Source organism: Alosa pseudoharengus, unplaced genomic scaffold (genome assembly GCF_046254945.1).
Source record: "Alosa pseudoharengus isolate Yale_2024_CS ecotype anadromous, Long Island Sound unplaced genomic scaffold, YU_APseudo_1.1 YU_APseudo_1.1_scf_23, whole genome shotgun sequence".
Taxonomy (NCBI): domain Eukaryota; kingdom Metazoa; phylum Chordata; class Actinopteri; order Clupeiformes; family Clupeidae; genus Alosa; species Alosa pseudoharengus.
Window position 1 is genome coordinate 3767999 of NW_027468685.1, and position 19099 is coordinate 3787097.

General features: G+C 44.3%; 2 protein-coding genes and 1 non-coding gene across 3 annotated transcripts in view; 1 reads left to right on the forward strand and 2 right to left on the reverse strand.

The window, feature by feature from the left end:
- Window positions 1-300: 300 nt before the first annotated feature.
- trnam-cau (transfer RNA methionine (anticodon CAU)) lies at window positions 301-372 on the reverse strand. The gene has a single exon. It is a non-coding gene; the product is annotated as a tRNA-Met (tRNA).
- A 1164-nt stretch (window positions 373-1536) lies between these two features.
- ilf2 (interleukin enhancer binding factor 2) lies at window positions 1537-9443 on the forward strand. Its single transcript, XM_076301141.1, is given in 16 exon segments — window positions 1537-1658; window positions 2145-2204; window positions 2388-2430; window positions 2865-2969; window positions 3207-3284; window positions 3654-3756; window positions 3850-3915; window positions 4364-4480; window positions 4998-5076; window positions 5838-5925; window positions 6022-6083; window positions 6350-6464; window positions 7871-7933; window positions 7935-7965; window positions 8272-8458; window positions 9160-9443. Coding segments are annotated over 15 exon segments (1167 nt in total). The 5' UTR covers window positions 1537-1653; the 3' UTR covers window positions 8424-8458; window positions 9160-9443.
- A 6276-nt stretch (window positions 9444-15719) lies between these two features.
- Window positions 15720-19099, reverse strand: part of LOC143140523 (disks large-associated protein 3-like) — a 35034-nt gene continuing 31654 nt past the window's right edge. Inside the window, exons 3-5 of the mRNA XM_076301475.1 lie at window positions 17622-17768; window positions 16268-16305; window positions 15720-16090 (exon numbers count right to left, since the gene is read on the reverse strand). Coding sequence (XP_076157590.1) covers window positions 15916-16090; window positions 16268-16305; window positions 17622-17768 — 360 coding nt within the window. The 3' untranslated portion in view covers window positions 15720-15915. The remainder of the gene's footprint in view (window positions 16091-16267; window positions 16306-17621; window positions 17769-19099) is intronic.

Sequence of the window (19099 nt, forward strand, 5' to 3'; positions counted from 1 at the left end):
GTTTAAAAATCAAATATTAAAGATTGTAATACTGTGCACTAAAACATTTTGAGACTGTTAATGAAGTCTGATAATCGTTTTAATAAATACATAAATAAATAAATAAATATATATTAACAGTAAGAAGATGGGTGTTACGTTTTGACAGTGGAGACCTGTAGCATTGCATCTGGTTGGCAAGATGTGAATCAACCAGTTTACTGTTAATCTGGGTACCCAGAAATTCGCATCATGCTGAACTGTATCTGAACGGTAACCACTTTGATATCCATTGATTGAATTAGACCATCATTAAAAGGATAGCAGAGGATGGTTTCGATCCATCGACCTCTGGGTTATGGGCCCAGCACGCTTCCGCTGCGCCACTCTGCTTTCACGGGCCGAAATGCTTCCACGAGATGTTTTGAAGAAAAGTACAATCTTAAATCGTGCCACGGCTGCCTCTATTGTGTTTATGAGAAAGATGTGTAAAATGTTGTAATCTCTATATATATATATATATATATATATCTGTAATAGTCAAAAAGTGTTTAAAAACAACCATTATTCCATCTCTTCAAAAGTGACACTGTAATCGCATTTCCTTCAGACACCAGCACGATAGGAGGCAGTAGAGGTGCCCACGTCGCACTTCTACAGTGCATTGACGAAGAACCATCGGTCTGTGGACCCAACAACAATAAGACAACAGCGGAAAATGTCTACCAAAGGCTTCAAAGTAAAACCCATAGATATGAATATCGGGTAAAAAGTAAAGTAGGCCTGGCCTACAGTTTAAAAATCTGGTTTAATAAAATGTTTAACCTTTTGCACAACATATTGATTTAGATTAAGTTTTATTTAGTATAATTTGTATTTTAGTATATTTAGTATATTCTTTATCTTCTACAGTCCTTATTGCTTAGTTGTGTTTTTTATATTATATACTTTTAATTACTTTTTCTGCTGTTAGTGAATGTGTGTGTGTATGTTGTCTGTATGCTACTATGACCTTGAATTTCCCCTAGGGATCAATAAAGTATCTATCTATCTATCTATCTATCTATCTATCTATGCCAGTCTCTGCTGTCAATCAACACTGGCAATTTTAGCAAAATCATATTGAATAGCATTTTGATATTTTCTTATCATCCTTAAGCACACTATGTGGATATTTGATTTAGTTTTGTGATGCTGCATGCTACTGAGACCTTGAATTTCCCCCTGGGAATCAATAAAGTATCTATCTATCTATCTATCTATCTATTTGTTATTAGTTTCTTATAAATATGTACCAATTTAACCTGATGGATTTCACAATTCAGGCAGTTGCATTTCACGCCAAGAGCCCCCGAAGTTGCCCATTAAGGATGATGATCAATGTTGAATTTACTTGGTGTCTCGAGTAGACATTTAAGCACCTTTTTGTAAAATTTTGGACGATTGTCAACCTTGTAAACTTAAAGCATAGCCGTATGGCTCTGTTGTAAACGGTTTGACTTTTATTTTGGAAAAAAAATACGACGAAAATGGTCTTATTGTTGCTGGTTACACACGGCTAAAAAGCTTGCTTGTTCGTTCGTGCCGTCTGCTTGAATGAATTAGGTGACCGGCTGAGGAAGCTGGTTGATTCTTTGCAATTTATTTTTACAGGCAGTCAAAACGTCGTACGCAATGAGGTATTTATTAGTGTATTTGTGTCCCTAAATGACAGAGGATTCTTTTGTTAGGACTGAGATAACAGCTAGTGTGCTGCGGTGGTAGTTATGTAGCTAGCCAGCTAGCATAGTTAACGTAATTTTGTTGCTGAACAGGATCGCAAACCTATGTGGATTCATCGCAGGTTTCGCTTGATAATGTTTGATAACGTTACGGCCGTGCACGGTGAACCGGCACTATTTAGAAAGAATAATTTTGTTACTAAGTGCTTTAACTCATCATAGATAATGATTCATTTGTATGTCTGCTGTGCTGAATGGCTACATTCTCTAGGTGATCGCTCTCTTGCTAGATATGCTTGTTTAATTCTCCACTCAGGTGGCTATATATGATTCAAGACGTGTTTGCGTTAGTGCAGAGGTGCATGTGTAACGTATTTTCATTATACGATTGTGAGGCCAAATTGCACGATAGACTGATCTGTATATTTCTCAACAATCCAACAGAGGCGATAGGGGAAGAGGCCGGGGTGGCCGCTTTGGGTCTCGGGGAGGTCTCGTGCAGGGGTAAGTGGTGACCCTTTTATTTACACGGACATTAACGTTGGTAGGCATATGTGTCATTATGTAAGCCACAATATAATGTTACACACACGAAACATTTGATGCTTGTAGAAATACTATTCAACAGATACAGGGGTTGTTCCCGTCTCGTATTCTCACCTGACACAACGTGATTTACTCTTTCAGGTATCGTCCCTTTGTCCCTCACATCCCATTTGATTTCTATGTGGTAAGTCCTCGATCTGTGTGACGTCATTGGATCAGCACCGTTATAAGGGCCGACTGTGTACAGTTCAGTTAGCTTTTTGTACGAGGTCACTCCATAGCAGGGGAGAAATCAATAGCCAGCTGTTAGTAGCCTTTTTATGTAATTCACTTCAGTCTCCATTAACACCATCCTGCATGTATTTCATACACCTGGTAGATGAGCGTGTGTAGAAATGTAGTGTGTGTGTGTGTGTGTGTGTGTGTGTGTGTGTGTGTGTGTGTGTGTGTGTGTTAAAAGAGTAGACGTCTAACATTGTTGAAGTGTAAATCTGTTAGTGCAAAGAAAGGCCTAACCAACTGATGAGACAAGAAGTGATGCATGCTCAGCCCAGGTAGAGGTCATTAATTGTGTGTGTGTGTGTGTGTGTGCGTGTCGTTTGTGTGTGTCATGTGCAGTGTGAGATGGCCTTTCCGAGGGTGAAGCCCGCACCAGACGAGACGGCCTTCAGCGAGTGCCTCCTCAAGAGGAACCAGGACCTCAGCCCCACACCTGCTGAACAGGTGAGCATGATGGCTCCGCCTCCCATAAAACCACATAGGTGGCCAGGTCCACAGATGGTCTTTGTATGGCTGTCTGTCTGAACCCATAGCTGCTACAATCAGTGTGTGTGTGTGTGTGTGTGTGTGTGTGTGTGTGTGAGAGAGAGAGAGAGAGAGAATCCATAGCCATTAGTCAGTGTGGTCCAGCTCTTGCCTTGGTTCTCATTTGTACACTTCTCTCTCTCTCTCTTGGCACAGTCCTCCATCTTGTCCCTAGTTACCAAGATCAACAATGTCATCGACAACCTCATTGTTGCCCCGGGAACCTTTGAAGTGGTGAGTCTGTGGAACAAGCTCTGTGACTAACAGAAAGTTTTTATACATTAGACGTGTTTAAGATGAAGAGCCTTAATTTAAACAACCGGCTAAGTAAAAACTCTAAAGTCTAACTAATTAGTTAATTGTTAATGAGTATTTGATAATGAGTTAATCGGATAACTAAGCAAAATCTATTTGCTACTTTAACACCATGAGCGAGATCATAAGCACAGACATTGATGGGTTAGCTTAGTGCTCTCACTTTTGCCCACTCAATGACTTTGCACTTTGCTTGACATTTGAATTGGGGCACTACATTTCTCTAGTATAATAGAGGGGCTAAGTCATTAAGTCTTTTTTTTTTTTTCACTTTTTCTATTCATGTAGCAAATTGAAGAGGTGCGCCAGGTGGGATCATACAAGAAGGGTACCATGACAACAGGGCATAACGTGGCGGACCTGGTGGTCATCTTGAAGATCTTGCCTACATGTGAGGGACACATACACTGAAATACAATACTAACTAACTGATGGGTTTGGAAGAGATGGTAAGATGGTATTCATTACTCTGTGTGTGTTTTAGTGGAAGCAGTAGCTGCTTTGGGCAACAAAGTGGTGGAGACACTACGCACACAGGACCCAGCTGAAGGTGATTCTCTCCCTCTTTCTCTCTCTCTCTCTCTCTCTCTCTCTCTCTCTCTCTCTCTCTCTTTCTCTCTCTCTCTCTTTCTCTCTCTCTCTCTCTTTCTCCCTCTACCACTGTCTCTCTCTTTTTCTCTTTCTTTCTTTGTTGTTAGTTAGGCCACATTAATAAGATGTTTTTCTGAACAGACTCTAGTGTTGATTTAGACTTTATTTACAAGTCCATATATTCCTGAACTCCGAAATAAATTAACTGTGTGTGTGTGTGTGTGTGTGTGTGTGTGTGTGTGTGTGTGTGTGTGTGTGTGTGTGTGTGTGTGTGTGTGTGTGTGTGTGTGTGTGTGTGTGTGTGTGTGTGTGTGTGTGTGTGTGTGTGTGTGTGTGTGTGTGTGTGTGTGTGTGTGTGTGTGTGTGTGTGTGTGTGTGTGTGTGTGTGTGTGTGTGTGTGTGTTTAGTTCTCTCCATGCTGACCAATGAGACGGGCTTTGAGATCAGCTCAGCTGATGCCACAGTGAAGATCCTCATTACCACGGTGCCGCCCAACCTGCGTAAACTGGACCCCGAGCTTCACCGTACGTAGAACCCTTCTATGTATTAATGACCGCAACGTCTTTGTCTGTTATTTGCATATCTCTCAAACTGTTCGTCCAACTGATTTCAAAGTTGACCGTCTTGCTACAGGCACGGGTGAGTGCAGTGCCAAGTTTGATAATGTTTGGATAAGAAATGCGAAATATATTGTTAATTATCGTTAAAAGGAGCACACATTGGCTTTTGGTGCTCCAGCACCACCACTGAATCTGTGTACACGATGAGCGGACCTTCTCACCAGTCAGGTTTAAATGTCATTAAATGTTCTCACCAGTCTGGTTTAAATGTCATTTAAATGTCATTAAATGTTCTCACCAGTCAAGTTTAATAGGAATTATTTGTACATATGAAGTTAACATGCTACACTATTATTGTCTGTTTTCTGAAAGAAACTTGTATCAATCTCTTTATTTTTAAATCTGTCTCTCTCTCTCTTCTCTCTTCTCTCTCTCTTTCTCTCTCTCTCTCTCTCTCTGTCTCTCTCTCTCTCTCTCTCAGTGGACATCAAGGTGCTCCAGAGTGCCCTGGCTGCCATTCGTCATGCCCGCTGGTTTGAGGAGAACGCCTCACAGTCCACGTGAGTTACCCATCATCCTCTTTATCTACAGAGCACCCTGCAGGTGGGAAACCCTTCTAAAGCACATTGTAGATACATGATGAAGGAACTAGATTATTCTCAGAAAGAGAAAAATGATAACTACGCCAGAAACAACATATTGTGATAAAATTGTGAGTAAATAGCTATAGAACACTAAGAGGAAGTGAGGTAACAGAGGGCAAACAGGTCTAGTATAATGAATGGTGTAATGGATCCTGACACAGACTCAGAAACGATTAGAAACAGCGAAAACGCCTGGGCCTGCTGGGATAAGATAGGAGAGGCATGCTTAGGAACCTGCTAAGGAGCCTGCTTAAAATGGGCACACTTGCTTCTGAATTACTTTCCATAGGTTTTGTAAAACCTATTCATTTATACATTTTTAAAAAGACATTTTCAGACAAGATAAAGTATAAATTCAGTTTTGAAATCAACCTGTGTTCAGTTCTTTATTTAATAACCTCTGTGTTCAGCTTTTTAAAGAAGCTATGGGTAAGGTTCTGTGGGATTCCAGTTGTCTTGAACGCACCAATTGACGGCATTCTTCCATTGACCTGCATTGTATTCAAGATGGCACATTTTGAGATGGAAAGTAGTCTGAAGCTAGCTGGTTAGCATGCTAACATTAGTTTATATGTGGGCAACACATTCTGGGTTATCATAACCTAACCCTCGTGCTTGTGTGCTTGTGTGCGTGTGTGCGTGTGTGCGTGTGTGTGTGTGCGTGCGTGTGTTTGAAGTGTGAAGGTGCTGATCCGCTTGCTGAAGGACCTGCGGGTACGCTTCCCAGGCTTTGAGCCCCTGACTCCGTGGATCCTGGACCTGCTGGTGAGATGAGAGCGCCTCTAGTTCTGTCGTCCCTGCTGGCTCGCTTACTGTTGATTTGCTTTCAGCCCACTGACCTGTCCCCCCCCCCCCCCGCAGGGTCACTCTGCGGTCATGAATAACCCCTCTCGTCAGCCTCTGGGCCTCAACGCGGCCTACAGGTAAGCACAGTTCAACACGCAACATTAAACATGAAACATTTAGATGTCCTTTAAAATCGTGACTTGGCCTCTTATTAATGTGTGTGTTTGTGTGTATTAAACATGTAACATTTAGATGTCCTTGGTCTCTGACTGACTTGGCCTCTTATTAATGTGTGTGTGCGCATGTTAACGTTGTGTCTTTGCATAACCCATTGACAAATTGTTGTTTGCGTGTTGTCTGGTGTGTGTGTGTGTGTGGCGTGCGTGCGTGCGTGTGTGTGTAGGCGCTGTCTCCAGATGCTGGCTGCGGGGCTCTTCCTGCCAGGTTCCGTGGGCATCACAGACCCCTGCGAGAGCGGCAACTTCCGCGTGCACACCGTCATGACCCTGGAGCAGCAGGTAACCCCTGACCTCTGACCTCACAGCTCTGAGTGATGGGCGGTGGACCTCCTGCAGACAGGATGCAGAGCTCCAAACACACACACACACACACACACACACACAAACAAACAAACAGGGCAATATAGGAAGAGAGGACTCGGTCCATTGATGTCACCAGGAGTAGAGCAGGGGCTATTTTAAGATAACTAGAAATCCATAACAGCTCTCTGCTGCTGTAGTACTGATTCTGCTCTGCGGTTCAGAACTGCTGTCAGACGCTGATCCTGTTCTGCCTCATAACAGGGGGGCTTTTTATGCTTTTAATCAGACAGGACAGTAGAGAGAGTGAGTAGCAGAGAGAGATGGGGTGGGACAGGAAAATGACCCGGGCCGGACTCCACGCGTGAGATGCAGTAGTGGTTTGATACGCGGCTGAAGGTTCCTCTGCTGTGAGATGCTGAAGTGGGTTGATACGCTGCTGAAGGTTCCTCTGCTGTGAGATGCTGTAGTGGGTTGAAGGTTCCTCTGCTGTGAGATGCTGTAGTGGGTTATTAAGCGGCTGAAGGTTCCTCTGCTGTGAAATGCTGTAGTGGGTTGAAGGTTCCTCTGCTGTGAGATGCTGTAGTGGGTTATTAAGCGGCTGAAGGTTCCTCTGCTGTGAGATGCTGTAGTGGGTTGAAGGTTCCTCTGCTGTGAGATGCTGTAGTGGGTTATTAAGCGGCTGAAGGTTCCTCTGCTGTGAGATGCTGTAGTGGGTTATTAAGCGGCTGAAGGTTCCTCTGCTGTGAGATGCTGTAGTGGGTTGAAGGTTCCTCTGCTGTGAGATGCTGTAGTGGGTTATTAAGCGGCTGAAGGTTCCTCTGCTGTGAGATGCTGTAGTGGGTTGAAGGTTCCTCTGCTGTGAGATGCTGTAGTGGGTTATTAAGCGGCTGAAGGTTCCTCTGCTGTAGTGGTTTGATACGCGGCTGTTGAGCTGATTGCTGTGCCGCCTCATAATTGCCGTGTCTAATGGGGGGTCCACTCACCCCGTTGGGGCGAACAGGCTCGCTGCACGTAGGGGTCAGCGTCACCTCCCTGCCACCGACGGAGAACGCGATGGAGGACACGGAGTTACCGACTTAATTAATTGGAAAATCCTGACTAGCAAATCGGAGCTGATGTGTGATTGAACAGCGGCGAGGCGTAATTGACCCTAACTCTGCAGCCGAGATGGGGCCGGCGCAGTTAATAAGGAGGACTGATGATTGCGAAGGCGTGGCTAATGAGAGAGTGATGACCGGGCTGTAGAGTGTGTGTTCAACACCGCCGCTGTTCCATTAGATGAAGTGAGTGAGGTGAGGAAAAGAGTGTTGGTGTTAAAAAACTCTTCTCTCTCTAATCCCCCCCCCCCCTCTCTCTGTGTGTGTGTGTGTGTGTGTGTGTAGGACATGGTGTGTTTCACAGCCCAGACGTTGGTGAGAGTGTTGTCTCATGGAGGATACCGAAAGATCGATCCTGGGACTGGAGGGTGATGCCAGTTGTGAGTAGCATATTGATTATATTATATACTGTGTGTGTGTATATGTGTGTGTGTGTGTGTGTGTATATATATATATATATATATATATATATATATATATATATATATATATATATTATTTATTATTTATTATTTTTATAAAAACATTTAATATGACCTGCATCATCTCTCCTGTAAAATATTTATTATTTTTATAAAAAAACATTTAATATGACCTGCGTCATCTCTCCCGTAAAATATTTATTATTTTTATAAAAACGTTTAATATGACCTGCGTCATCTCTCCTCTCTTCTGGGCCCTTATAGACCTGGCCTCAGAGATGTCCACCTGGGATGGCGTCATCGTCACCCCGTCGGAGAAGGCCTACGAGAAGCCCCCAGAGCGGAAGGAGGAGGAGGACGAGGCTCTGGAGGAGGGGGGGGATGGAGAGGATGAGAGCATGGAGACTCAGGAGTGACCCCCACCCCCCCCACCCCCCCAGCCCCTATATGTGTAAGAGTTAGAATCAGGCCCCATGCTAGCCCATAATTATTCATACAGGTCAAGGCCAATTTTAATTCTATTTCCTACCTTGATAAAGAAAACTTGAATGAATAATTGAATATGATATGATCATTTTTGGAATAATTTAATAATATGAATAATCTTGGGGCTTCACCTCACCTGCACGAGTGTCCCTGTAAGAGAATCAGGAGTATTTCATCTGGGTGAATCGGGCATATAAACAAGCGTCTTTTGAACAGCACAGGAAGCAAACATTTACACAGTTTTCGCTTTCGCTTTTTTTACGTTTTTATGCGAACGCTTGCGATCACTGGCAAACAGTTTGAGGAAGTAGGTCTCTGAGAGTATATTCACTTCATGTTCAAAAGATTTGAATACACCTCAGTTTGACCACTTTAGTTGGATGAGTTTGACTCTTTTGACGATTTCAAAACATACTGATGTTACTCAATCATGAAGTTCACTCTCCATGACCCCTCTGCTTATCCTGGCTGTTTTTCTCCTCTGTTGCTATGGAGAAGAGTCTGCGGAATTTCTAAATGTTAATTGCATATTGTTACTGTATTTGACAGCTGCTCTGAACTAGGTCAGTTGTCAAAGCTATGAAGAAATATGACTAAAATATATATTGAAGAAATATGACTATAAAATATATCTGATCGAAACCTCCATTTCTGTTTTCATTCCAGGTGATCTATTATTTGACCATCGATTCCTTTTTTTTTTTTTTTTTTAAAGAAGTTTTTATTTTTTTTAGAAGTGCTATGTGTTTTTGGACTTTTTAATGGCCCCCACCGAGTTGGACTCGAGGGCCCCAGACAAATGGATGATTATGATTGGTCCTTGGACTGCCCAGTCTTTTACCTACTGAATCAGTTTATCTCTAAGTGGCCGCTGTTGTTTCCCTTGTGATGTGTACAAGTATCAACTGGTTTTTACGTTCAGATACATTAAACCATTTTTTTAAGTATAAGTATTCGTAATGTCATTTTTTTAAAGCCTTGTATTAAGTATGTACCTATGAACGGTCACTACCGAATGGTTTAAGGATTCCGTTTTTTCACTGTCTGACCACAGGGTGTCACTAGACTTGCACAGTTCCTTTGCGTCACACTAACATCCTGACATCCAACAAAGCCTGATAGGGTTCGTCCATCAGGTGTAAAATAACCATGGCAACAAGAAAGACATGGAGACACATGTTTTAAACTCGCTAAAATAGCTTTGTAATAATTAGAAAATGTTTACAACGTTGACAGTGTTACATTCTGTGTTCTTAGATATTCCACATCACAGTGAGCCTTCTCGGTTGCTTTGCACTAGCACACACACATCAGTACAGGCCCCTGGCCAGAGAAGAGAAGAGAAGAGAGACCAAAAAAACACAGAGAAGGTGTGCCAACACTGTGCTCAGAAATCTCCCAGTGACTCACACGGGCTGAGCCTACTCGGCCACCCTCCTGGTTTGAAGAGTCCAGAAAGGAGACCTGCTGTCCCGTGGCTACCCTATTGCTATGTGACTTGGGATGATCAAAGTACTAAATTGGTGGGGTGGGATGGGATGGGAGGGGGAGGGGGGGGGTGGGGGTGTCTGTTTTCCCTGTACCTTGGCACTGCAGAAAATAAATCTCCCCACGATTATACATATACACATGAAAAGAGATTGAGAAAAGGGGTAGTGTTATAGCGTGTCCTTTTTGTGTTTATCTCTGTAAATATGGTGCTGTCCATGAAAAGAAAGGATAGAGGAAAAAAACACAATAATACAACAAAAATGGGATAGATTGTTTTTGCTACATCACAGATTTCTGGGATAGAAATAGCCTCTAACAGTGGGCAAAACTGCTAACAGTAGGATGGACTCCACATAGCAACGTCCTAGCCCTGGTAAAAGCTGACCTAGCGATGGATCGGCAACGCTCACACCTGCTGCCTCCTTACACACTCACACTGTATAAGGAAAAAATGTCATCTGTGTCCAGGACTGCAGTGGAAGATCTCTTTTTGTCTTCAGCGGAAAAGCTGATTTAACTTCTTTTTTTTATTGTTAATTCTTCTTTGCATGCAAGTGCCAAGTGGAGAGATCGATCACGTCTCCACTCCAAATCGATCTCTTCACCCCTGAACGTCCTACAAAAGGCTAAGTAGCAGCATTTAAAGAAAAAAAGTCTCCATATATTAAATTCTCTTCACGTTTGAAACACCCCTTTGAATACTGAATAGATTATTCATGATCGTAATTGAAATAACATTTAATTGTAATGATAATAGTAGTAATAATAGTAGCAATATTATAATAACAACAATGGTCATCATAACAATCCATATAATATTAATAACAAGTAACTGAGTAGCAATAGGTGGTATGTACATAATAAAACTAAGTGTGATAAGGTTATTTGTTCTTGAATTTAAATTACACAGTAATTTTTCAGTGTTCTATGACCCATGAACTTCAGCAGGTTGCTTGTTGCAGAAGAGTGATTTTAGTGTTTGTTACCACGTGGGAGGTCGACGGCATCACAGTGCGTTTATTAGCACACACGGCTATCAGCTCTGCAGCGCTACAGAAAAGAGAAAGAGCCTAAAACCAGCTCACCGTCGCCACCGGCAACAGAACACCACACTACAACTACAGGTGTTCCGGCCTACACTCAGCTTCAGAAAAAAAACAACAAAACCAAATGGATTGGCGTTCACGCAGTCTATAAGCGCACAAACACACACCAAAATAGTTTTTTTGTTGTTGAAAAATCAAACAAACAAATGAATAAACAAACTGTAGTGGTGTTTTTTTTTATGAATGTTTGTAGTTTTGTAGTTTGGGACTACTGAAAGAGTGTGTCAGTCCTTGTTTTCAGAGGCCATGTTTGAGAGCGGAGTTGAGTTGTGGCAGAGAGGTAAGTAGTGAATGAGTCTGTTCCATTTTCCATCTTCTATTTTTTTTGCTGACGGGTTAAAATGTGGCCCCCTGACCTACGTTGCCATGGAGTTGTTTGAATGTTACATTAACTGACCACGATAACCAGCACCTCAGGCTTGCTTAGGAAAGATCCAGCATTTCAAGGTCTGTACAGTTGTTGACAAATAGTAACTTGTCTCCAAATACATTGAATACGAACCTATTCAAGGCAAGCAGAAAAGACAAGGTGTGTATGTATACTCATAAGAAGATGCATAAGAGAGAGAAGTGATAGTGAATGAGAGAGAGAACAAGTGAACTTAAACAAAGCATACAGAAAGGGAGAGAAAGAGAGGGAGGGAGAGAGGGAGGGAGGGAGAGAAAGAGAGAGAAATGTGTGCAAAGATGTCCAACAGTTTAATGGAATGAGTTTGTCCAACAGTTTGTTGTGTTCCAGAAAACCTGGAGGTGAAGAGTGGGATGTGTGTATGAAGTCTTCCACTAGGTGGCGTCATAATGCATCTCTCCTAAGAGGCTTTTCTTTTCTTTTGCTTGAAGTCCTTCACAGTGGAGAAAGTATAGAGAGAGAGAGAGAGAGAGAGAGAGAGAGAGAGAGAGAGAGAGAGAGAGAGAGAGTAGTCCTTTGTGCTTTTTAATCTGCGTAAAATGTCTTTTTTCTTGTCTTTTTTGTTTGTAAAGTGCTAATCCCAGAGAGTGCTGGACTCCACAGCTGCAGTGGTCCTGACCTGGTGAAAATCAGGCCCAAAGCCGTCCACTGTCTGGGGCGTGTGAGATGTCTGTGTACAAGTCTGACCCAGGTGTGTGTGTGTGTGTGTGTGTGTGTGTGTGCCTGTGTGTGCGTGTGTATGTGTGTCCATGCGTGTTGGCTTTAGCAGTTGAAGACAAGTTGAAGTGTCATGGCACAAGTCCGATGTCCACGGAGAAACAGCCAGGTCCTGCAAGTACGCAACAGAGCCGGCTGATGCCCTTCCTCCTCCTCCTCTTCCTCACACACACACACACGTGCAGGCTGTGTGCCGTAGATCAGCAGGCAGGACACTATTGGTCAAACCAAAGAACCAAACCTCATAAAGACCATGGATTTCAGATGTGTCCACCACACAAGCTACAGAGGTGTGTTTATGCCTCCTCAGAGAGACTGTGTGTGCACCCACATCATATGGGAATGTGTGTGTGTGTGTGTGTGTGTGTGTGTGTGTGTGTGTGTGTGTGTGTGTGTGTGTGTGTGTGTGTGTGTGTGTGTGTGTGTGTGTGTGTGTGTGTGTGTGTGTGTGAGTGAGTGTGTGAGTGTGTAAGTGCAAGCGATGAAGTCATCGAATGTCACATCATTTGTCCCAAACAGAAGAAGTAGGAAGTGAGAAGCCTGACGGTCGCCATGGGAAACTAAGCACTGGTAAGCGTCAGTTTGAAAAAAATAAAAAATAAAAATAGCATGCAGGTTACAGGGATACAAGCCCACTGTAGAGGTAAGTTAGGCCTTCCTAATCTCACAAAACACTCCTCAGGCTAAATAAATGCTCCAGGCTAGTTACATTAGTGTATTATTATCTAAAGCAGAGTCTGTACCAGGTCTCTCTGGGAGAAAAGGCCACTAATTCTGCTGGCCAGGCACAAGATGTCTGAGATCGAGATTAAAGCCAGATAGAGTCTGTCTCCCCTGCGTCCAGTCCTGAATCATCTCGTACTTTCAGGGATGAGACAATCCAGCACACGGGATGAGAGAGAGAGAGAGAGGGGGAGGGAGAGAGAGAGAGAGAGAGAGGAGGGGGGGTCATATCATATCACAGTTGTGTTAATCTGGGGAAGGTTTCTGAATACCAAACACTCATAACAACAATGATGACTGAACAAGCTACACTTCCTCGTTTAAGAGATGGTTTCAGATGGTTTCGGTCTTCAGTGTGAGCCAGAGAGACCTCCTCTGCTAGACAGCTCTTTGTGGAAACCCTCCTCAGATCTGGAGTCGACTTCTTCAGGGTCCTTGTCAGATCTGTTGAGTCTAGTTGTTCAGGGTCCTTGTCAGTTAGATGAGCTGAAGATCAGATTTCTCTCAGATTTCGTACTCAAGTCCAGATATGGCAAAGAACCAGGTTGCCTCGCTACACCCTAGTTATATTTAAATTCTGAAATATATCTCAGTAGTATCTCACAATGTTCTGTGCATCTCAACTGTACACCACTATTTATATATCTATATGTATATTCATAGTTGAGCTAATCTAGAAACATGGTAACTTTATAAAATATACATTTGCCCAGTAAAATATTCCATATTCAATCCCATTCCGATTTACAAGTTTCAAAAAAGTCTCTGTTGGTTCATGCAAAGCATAAATTCCTTAAGGTCTCAGATTGAGGAAATGGGATATTAGTGGGAATTATGAAAGTAAAGATTTTGACCTTCCATTGACCTTACATACAAATACACACACATGCTTACACACACACATAATGGAGAAATAAATATGTTGTGTGCCAACATTATAGCCCACTATTTTTTTGAGTCTATTCCCTCTATAAGGTATCAAACAAAACAGCATCATTTGAACTTTACACGCAAAACAACAGAAGATCCTCAGATCTTTTTTCTATCTCATAATACTCAAAATTCCTCTGATTCTTTGTATTTGCACCTCAACAGGCAGAAATCTGATTGGATCTTGATGATGACTGACAGATGGTATGACCATCCAGGGAGTACCTCCGCATTAGGATCCTCCTCTCTACAGGAGAGAGGTGGCGTGTTAAAAGCAAAAGAAAGTGGGAATGTGCAGTGAGTATCACCTCACCACACGCACACGCACACACACACACACACACACACACACACACACACACACACACACACAAACAGATAGAGTAGTCTGAGAGTGTGTTTGAGTAGTGGAACGATGGGGCAGGCGTTTACACTATCTCATTGTGTCTTTGCCCCCTCCTAGCCGGTCGGCTGTGAAATTGGGTTAGCTGTACAGTAAAGCAGTACCCCCCCCCCCCCACCCCACCCCACACAACCTCCCCCCATCTTGCTTAGTAATTTAGTGAATGTCACGGTTCTTTCATTTGAATCTCCAAACCTATCTGAGGTCATTTCTTTTCACCAACCATCAGTAGAGGAGAGGAGAGGAGAGGAGAGGAGAGGAGAGGAGGGGAGAGAGGAGAGAGGAGAGAAGGAGAAAGGAGAGAGGAGAGAGGAGGAGAGAGGAGGAAAGAGGAGGAGAGAGGAGAGAGGAGAGGAGGAGAGATGAGGAGAGAAGAGGGAAAAGGAGAGGAGCAGAGGAGAAGATTGGTGGAGGGGCAAGCAGACCTTCAGTGGAGGGGAGGAGGAGAGAGAGGAGAGAAGAAAAGAGGAGGAGAGGAGAGGAGGAGAGAGAAGAAAAGAGGAGGAGAGAAGAGGAGGAGAGGAGAGGACAGGAGGAGAGGTGCAGAGGGTTACTGCTGTATTGTATTGCACATATTGGCTTCAGCCAGCCTGAGTTTTCACTGAGGGCATCTTCTGCTTGTGTCTTCTGTCTTACTCCCTACAGAGAGAGGGCGCTCTGGTGCTACTGCTTCACAGTGACGGGATCTATCTACATCTGCATCCGTTCAATCCTCAGCTCAAAGACCGCGTCTGGTGTTATTCAGAGCAGGGACACTGACCCGGGACCTGTGATGTATGCTCTTGGTGCTGGGTGGTGCTGCGTCAAGATGCCATTCTTTTCAAATGACCGAGGGGGGTTGTGTATGCTGAATGGACACACACACACACACACATACACACACACACCAGTGGAGCCCTATTTTCTTAAGTGACTGTGGGATGAACGCCACCACAGCTGTGAGAAGAAGGCTTTATCAACTCGCTCAGGGAACAATAAATGACCTCCTTTTCCACTACACACACTCTCCTCTCCACTACACACAGTCTCCTTTCCACTACACACACCCACTACACACACTCCTTTCCCCTACACACAGTCTCCTTTCCACTACACACACCCACTACACACACACTCCTTGCCTCTACACACACTCTCCTTTCCACTACACACACTCCTTTCCTCTACACACACTCTCTGTCTCCTGATCTGGCTAGTCTGCCCTTTACAGGCGTGTCTCATTCACCAATGGGAAAAAGGTTGGGAGAACACACACACACACACACACACACACACACACATTTTGGTGTGGGGTTCAGTGGGGATGGTCAGGCCAGCCCATTGTATGTGTGTGTGTTTGTGTGTGTGTCACTTGCTATCAGGAGACTGTGAGAAGCAGGTTTGAGCTTGAGGTTGGTGAGGTTGATATCAGTGTGTGTGTTTGCGTGTGTGTGTTTTTACGTGTGTGTGTGTGTGTGTGTGTGTGTGTGTGTGTGTGTCTGTCTGTGTGTGTGTCTGTGTCTGTGTGTATGGACTACAGGGATGTAGACCGTGATGTGTGTATAAGACACCCAGCATATGAGTGTGTGTGTGTGTGTGTGTGTGTGTGTGTGTGTGTGTGTGTCTGTGTGTGTGTGTGTGTGTGTGTGTGTGTGTGTGTGTGTTCACAGGCGCGTCTGGGCCTCGGGGATGTAGATCTCGATGCTGTCGGCACTCTCGGTGGCAGAGTTCTGGCGGAAGGAGGCGGAGCGCTTGGTCTGGAGCAGACGCCGCCGCGTCTCCTGCCGCTGACGGTCCCCAAGGTCCAGCGACTTCTCCCGCACCGGCAGACCCGGCCCGCTCCGCGACACCACCAGCATCCCGCTGGCAGCAGCACCGGCGCCAACACCTGCGCCCACGCCACCGCCTCCGCCACCTCCAGCGGCACTGCCACCACCACCTCCTCCGCCACCTCCTCCACCCCCGACACCGTCACTCACACTGTCTGACCGCAGGGTGCCCGTCACGCCACCCAGCGGCTTCTTCGGCAGAGGGGGAGGGCCCTTCTTATCCTCCTGCAGGCGTGATTGGGTGGGGCGTGATTGGGTGTGATCAGGACGAGGGGTGAGGGGTTGTGATTGGTCCCAGCCAGATTGGGGAGGGCGGGGTTAGGGCGGGGTGGGGAGAGGAGAGGGGTTTGTGATTGGTGGTTGTGATGGCATGAGTATGAGGGTGATTGGTTGGGACGGGTTGGGTGGTGGATTTCGAATAGTTTGATTGAGGGAAGTGACACGGAGAGGAGAGCGACGAAAGAACAGGTGGAACGAGGAATGAAATGAGACAATGACAAGAAAAGAAGAGAGTACAAAAACAACAAACAAAGATGGCCATGTCGAGAGAGTCAGACACACCAGGAAAGAGACCAAGAGGATGAACAGAGGAGAGAGGGAGAGAGGTTTTTTATTGGTTAGCCACAGGTTGCTTATTGGTGATGGTTTAGTATTTGGTTAGTTAGTTTGATTCTGCTAATTTAGGGTTATAATCACTACCACAGATGGCACACACAAACAACATGACAGGTGAAAAGAGGTCCTAACTCCTTCACTGGAGCTTGTCTACAGAGACTCAGAGGAAGACATCCCCAAAGGGACTAAGTAATCTGGCAGTCATATTCTAACACCACAGAGAACAGCGTTGAAGCGCCTAGCGCTAGCGTTAGCTCCTACAGCCCAGTGTTTAAGTCTGTTTGCCGTTTCTCCTCATTAACACCACAGAGAACAGTGTTAGGACTAGCATTAGCTCCCTCAGCCCAGTGTTTTATGTCTGTTTGCGGTTCCTCCTCATTATATCCACACAGAGAACAGGATTAATGTTAGCTCCCACAGCCCAGTGTTTTAAGTCTGTTTGCTGTTTCTCCTCAACCACACAGAGAACAGCGTTAGCACTAGCGTTAGCTCCCACATCCCAGTGTTTTAAGTCTGTTTGCTGTTCCTTCTCATTGTATCCACACAGAGAACAGCGTTAGCACTAGCGTTAGCTCCTACATCCCAGTGTTTAAGTCTGTTTGCTGTTTCTCCTTATTGTATCCACACAGAGAACAGCGTTACCACTAGCGTTAGCTCCCACATCCCAGTGTTTTAAGTGTGTTTGCTGTTCCTCCTCATTGTAACCACACAGAGAACAGCGTTAAAGTTTCTCCTTATACACTACAGAGAACAGCGTTAGCACTAGCGTTAGCTCCCACAGCCGTGTTTTAAGTCTGTTTGCTGTTCCTCCTCTTCCCTGCATCTGTAGCCCCATTCTGCGCCAAGTGAGCCACCTGCTGCACGGCGGCCATTCTGGCTCTGGGGCTGGGGGCCTGTGGAGACTGCAGAGAGCCCAGGCCTCTCACCTTCTTCTCGGGCGGCAGCCTCCAGCCGGAGTCCTTGAGGCGCTGCAGGTCCTGGAACTTGACGCGCACGTCCTCCACGGCCAGCTGCAGCAGGTCCCAGAAGCTGGACAGGTCCTGAGAGGAGGGCTGGGGGTACGCCGATGGGTCCTGGAGGGGGCGGGGTTACGGGAATATTGGTTTAGAACACCTAAAAATTGGTTTGAGTTTATCTTCATATAACATAATAATTTGATGTGTGTGTGTGTGTGTGCAAGGGGCGGACTGGGACCAAAAATCGGCCCTGGCATATTTGGCCCAAGCGGCCCTCAAATCGGTCGGGCACACCTAATTAAATACAAAAGCTTTGCATTACCCTTAAATATGCATATTTTCAACTGTCATGGAGCACTGAAAGTGATGTAGGCCTCATTGGCTATCAATCTGACCGATGAGAGATAGCCATAGAGCACATGATCTCCATATTCAAGTAGGCTATACAAGCAATTATTAAAGAAGAGTTTTTGCTTGAATTCAAAGTATCATTTCAAATTATTCAATAGGCTACATTTAAACTATACAATGTTCAATTGACAGCAGCACCAAACAATTACTGAAGCCTATATGTAAATAGATAATTACCTAGATTGCCGTATACATTAATGTAATTTATACCAGTTATCACTGTGGACAACTGAAACAACACAAAATAAACAGGGCTGTTGCTGGAAATATTTTATTCCTGTAGGCTATAGCCTACTACCTACCTACATTGCTGGTACATTTTGGAACAGTATAGCTACATGAACTAATTATCTTTAATGTCTTCCAGTAGCATATTGTATAGTTTATATAGCTTAGGTGGCTTGTGCATGAATATGACTTGACGTTTTGTAGCCTACATTTCCGTCAGTCTAGAGTCTTTCAGCCCATCTTTACCATGATAACCCTTTCAAGATAGAACCCTTTCGACGCTCTACTTTGAGAGACCAACCACCACTCATGCCATCGATGTTGAATTTTCCAAGTTTGGGCGTCTGACGGAAACTAACTTAACATCCATTTGACACTCTTTAGCTGTCCGGGTTTGCAAATCATTCATTTAGAAAATTTAAGTTGCGCTATTTGTTATTATAATGACAGCACGGCCTGACTATGTTATCATAACCATATCATTACATTATCGCAATTAATAAGTCATCATAATCATCATCGTCAGCATGGCATGTCACACATAGCCTACCTGCTCCACCACTGAGTTATTATCATGTAGCCTCAACTAGGCTCTACACCAGGGGTGTCAAACTCATTTTGGTTCAGGGGCCACATACAGCCCATCTGATCTCAAGTGGGCCGGACCAATGAAATAATTGCAAAACATCCTTTGACAACTCCAAATCTCCAGCTTAGTTTTTTTCAGTAGGCTATGCTTTACCCTTCAGCCTACATTTGTAGCCTACATAATCACACGGGATATATTAGATTATTACACATTTATTCAG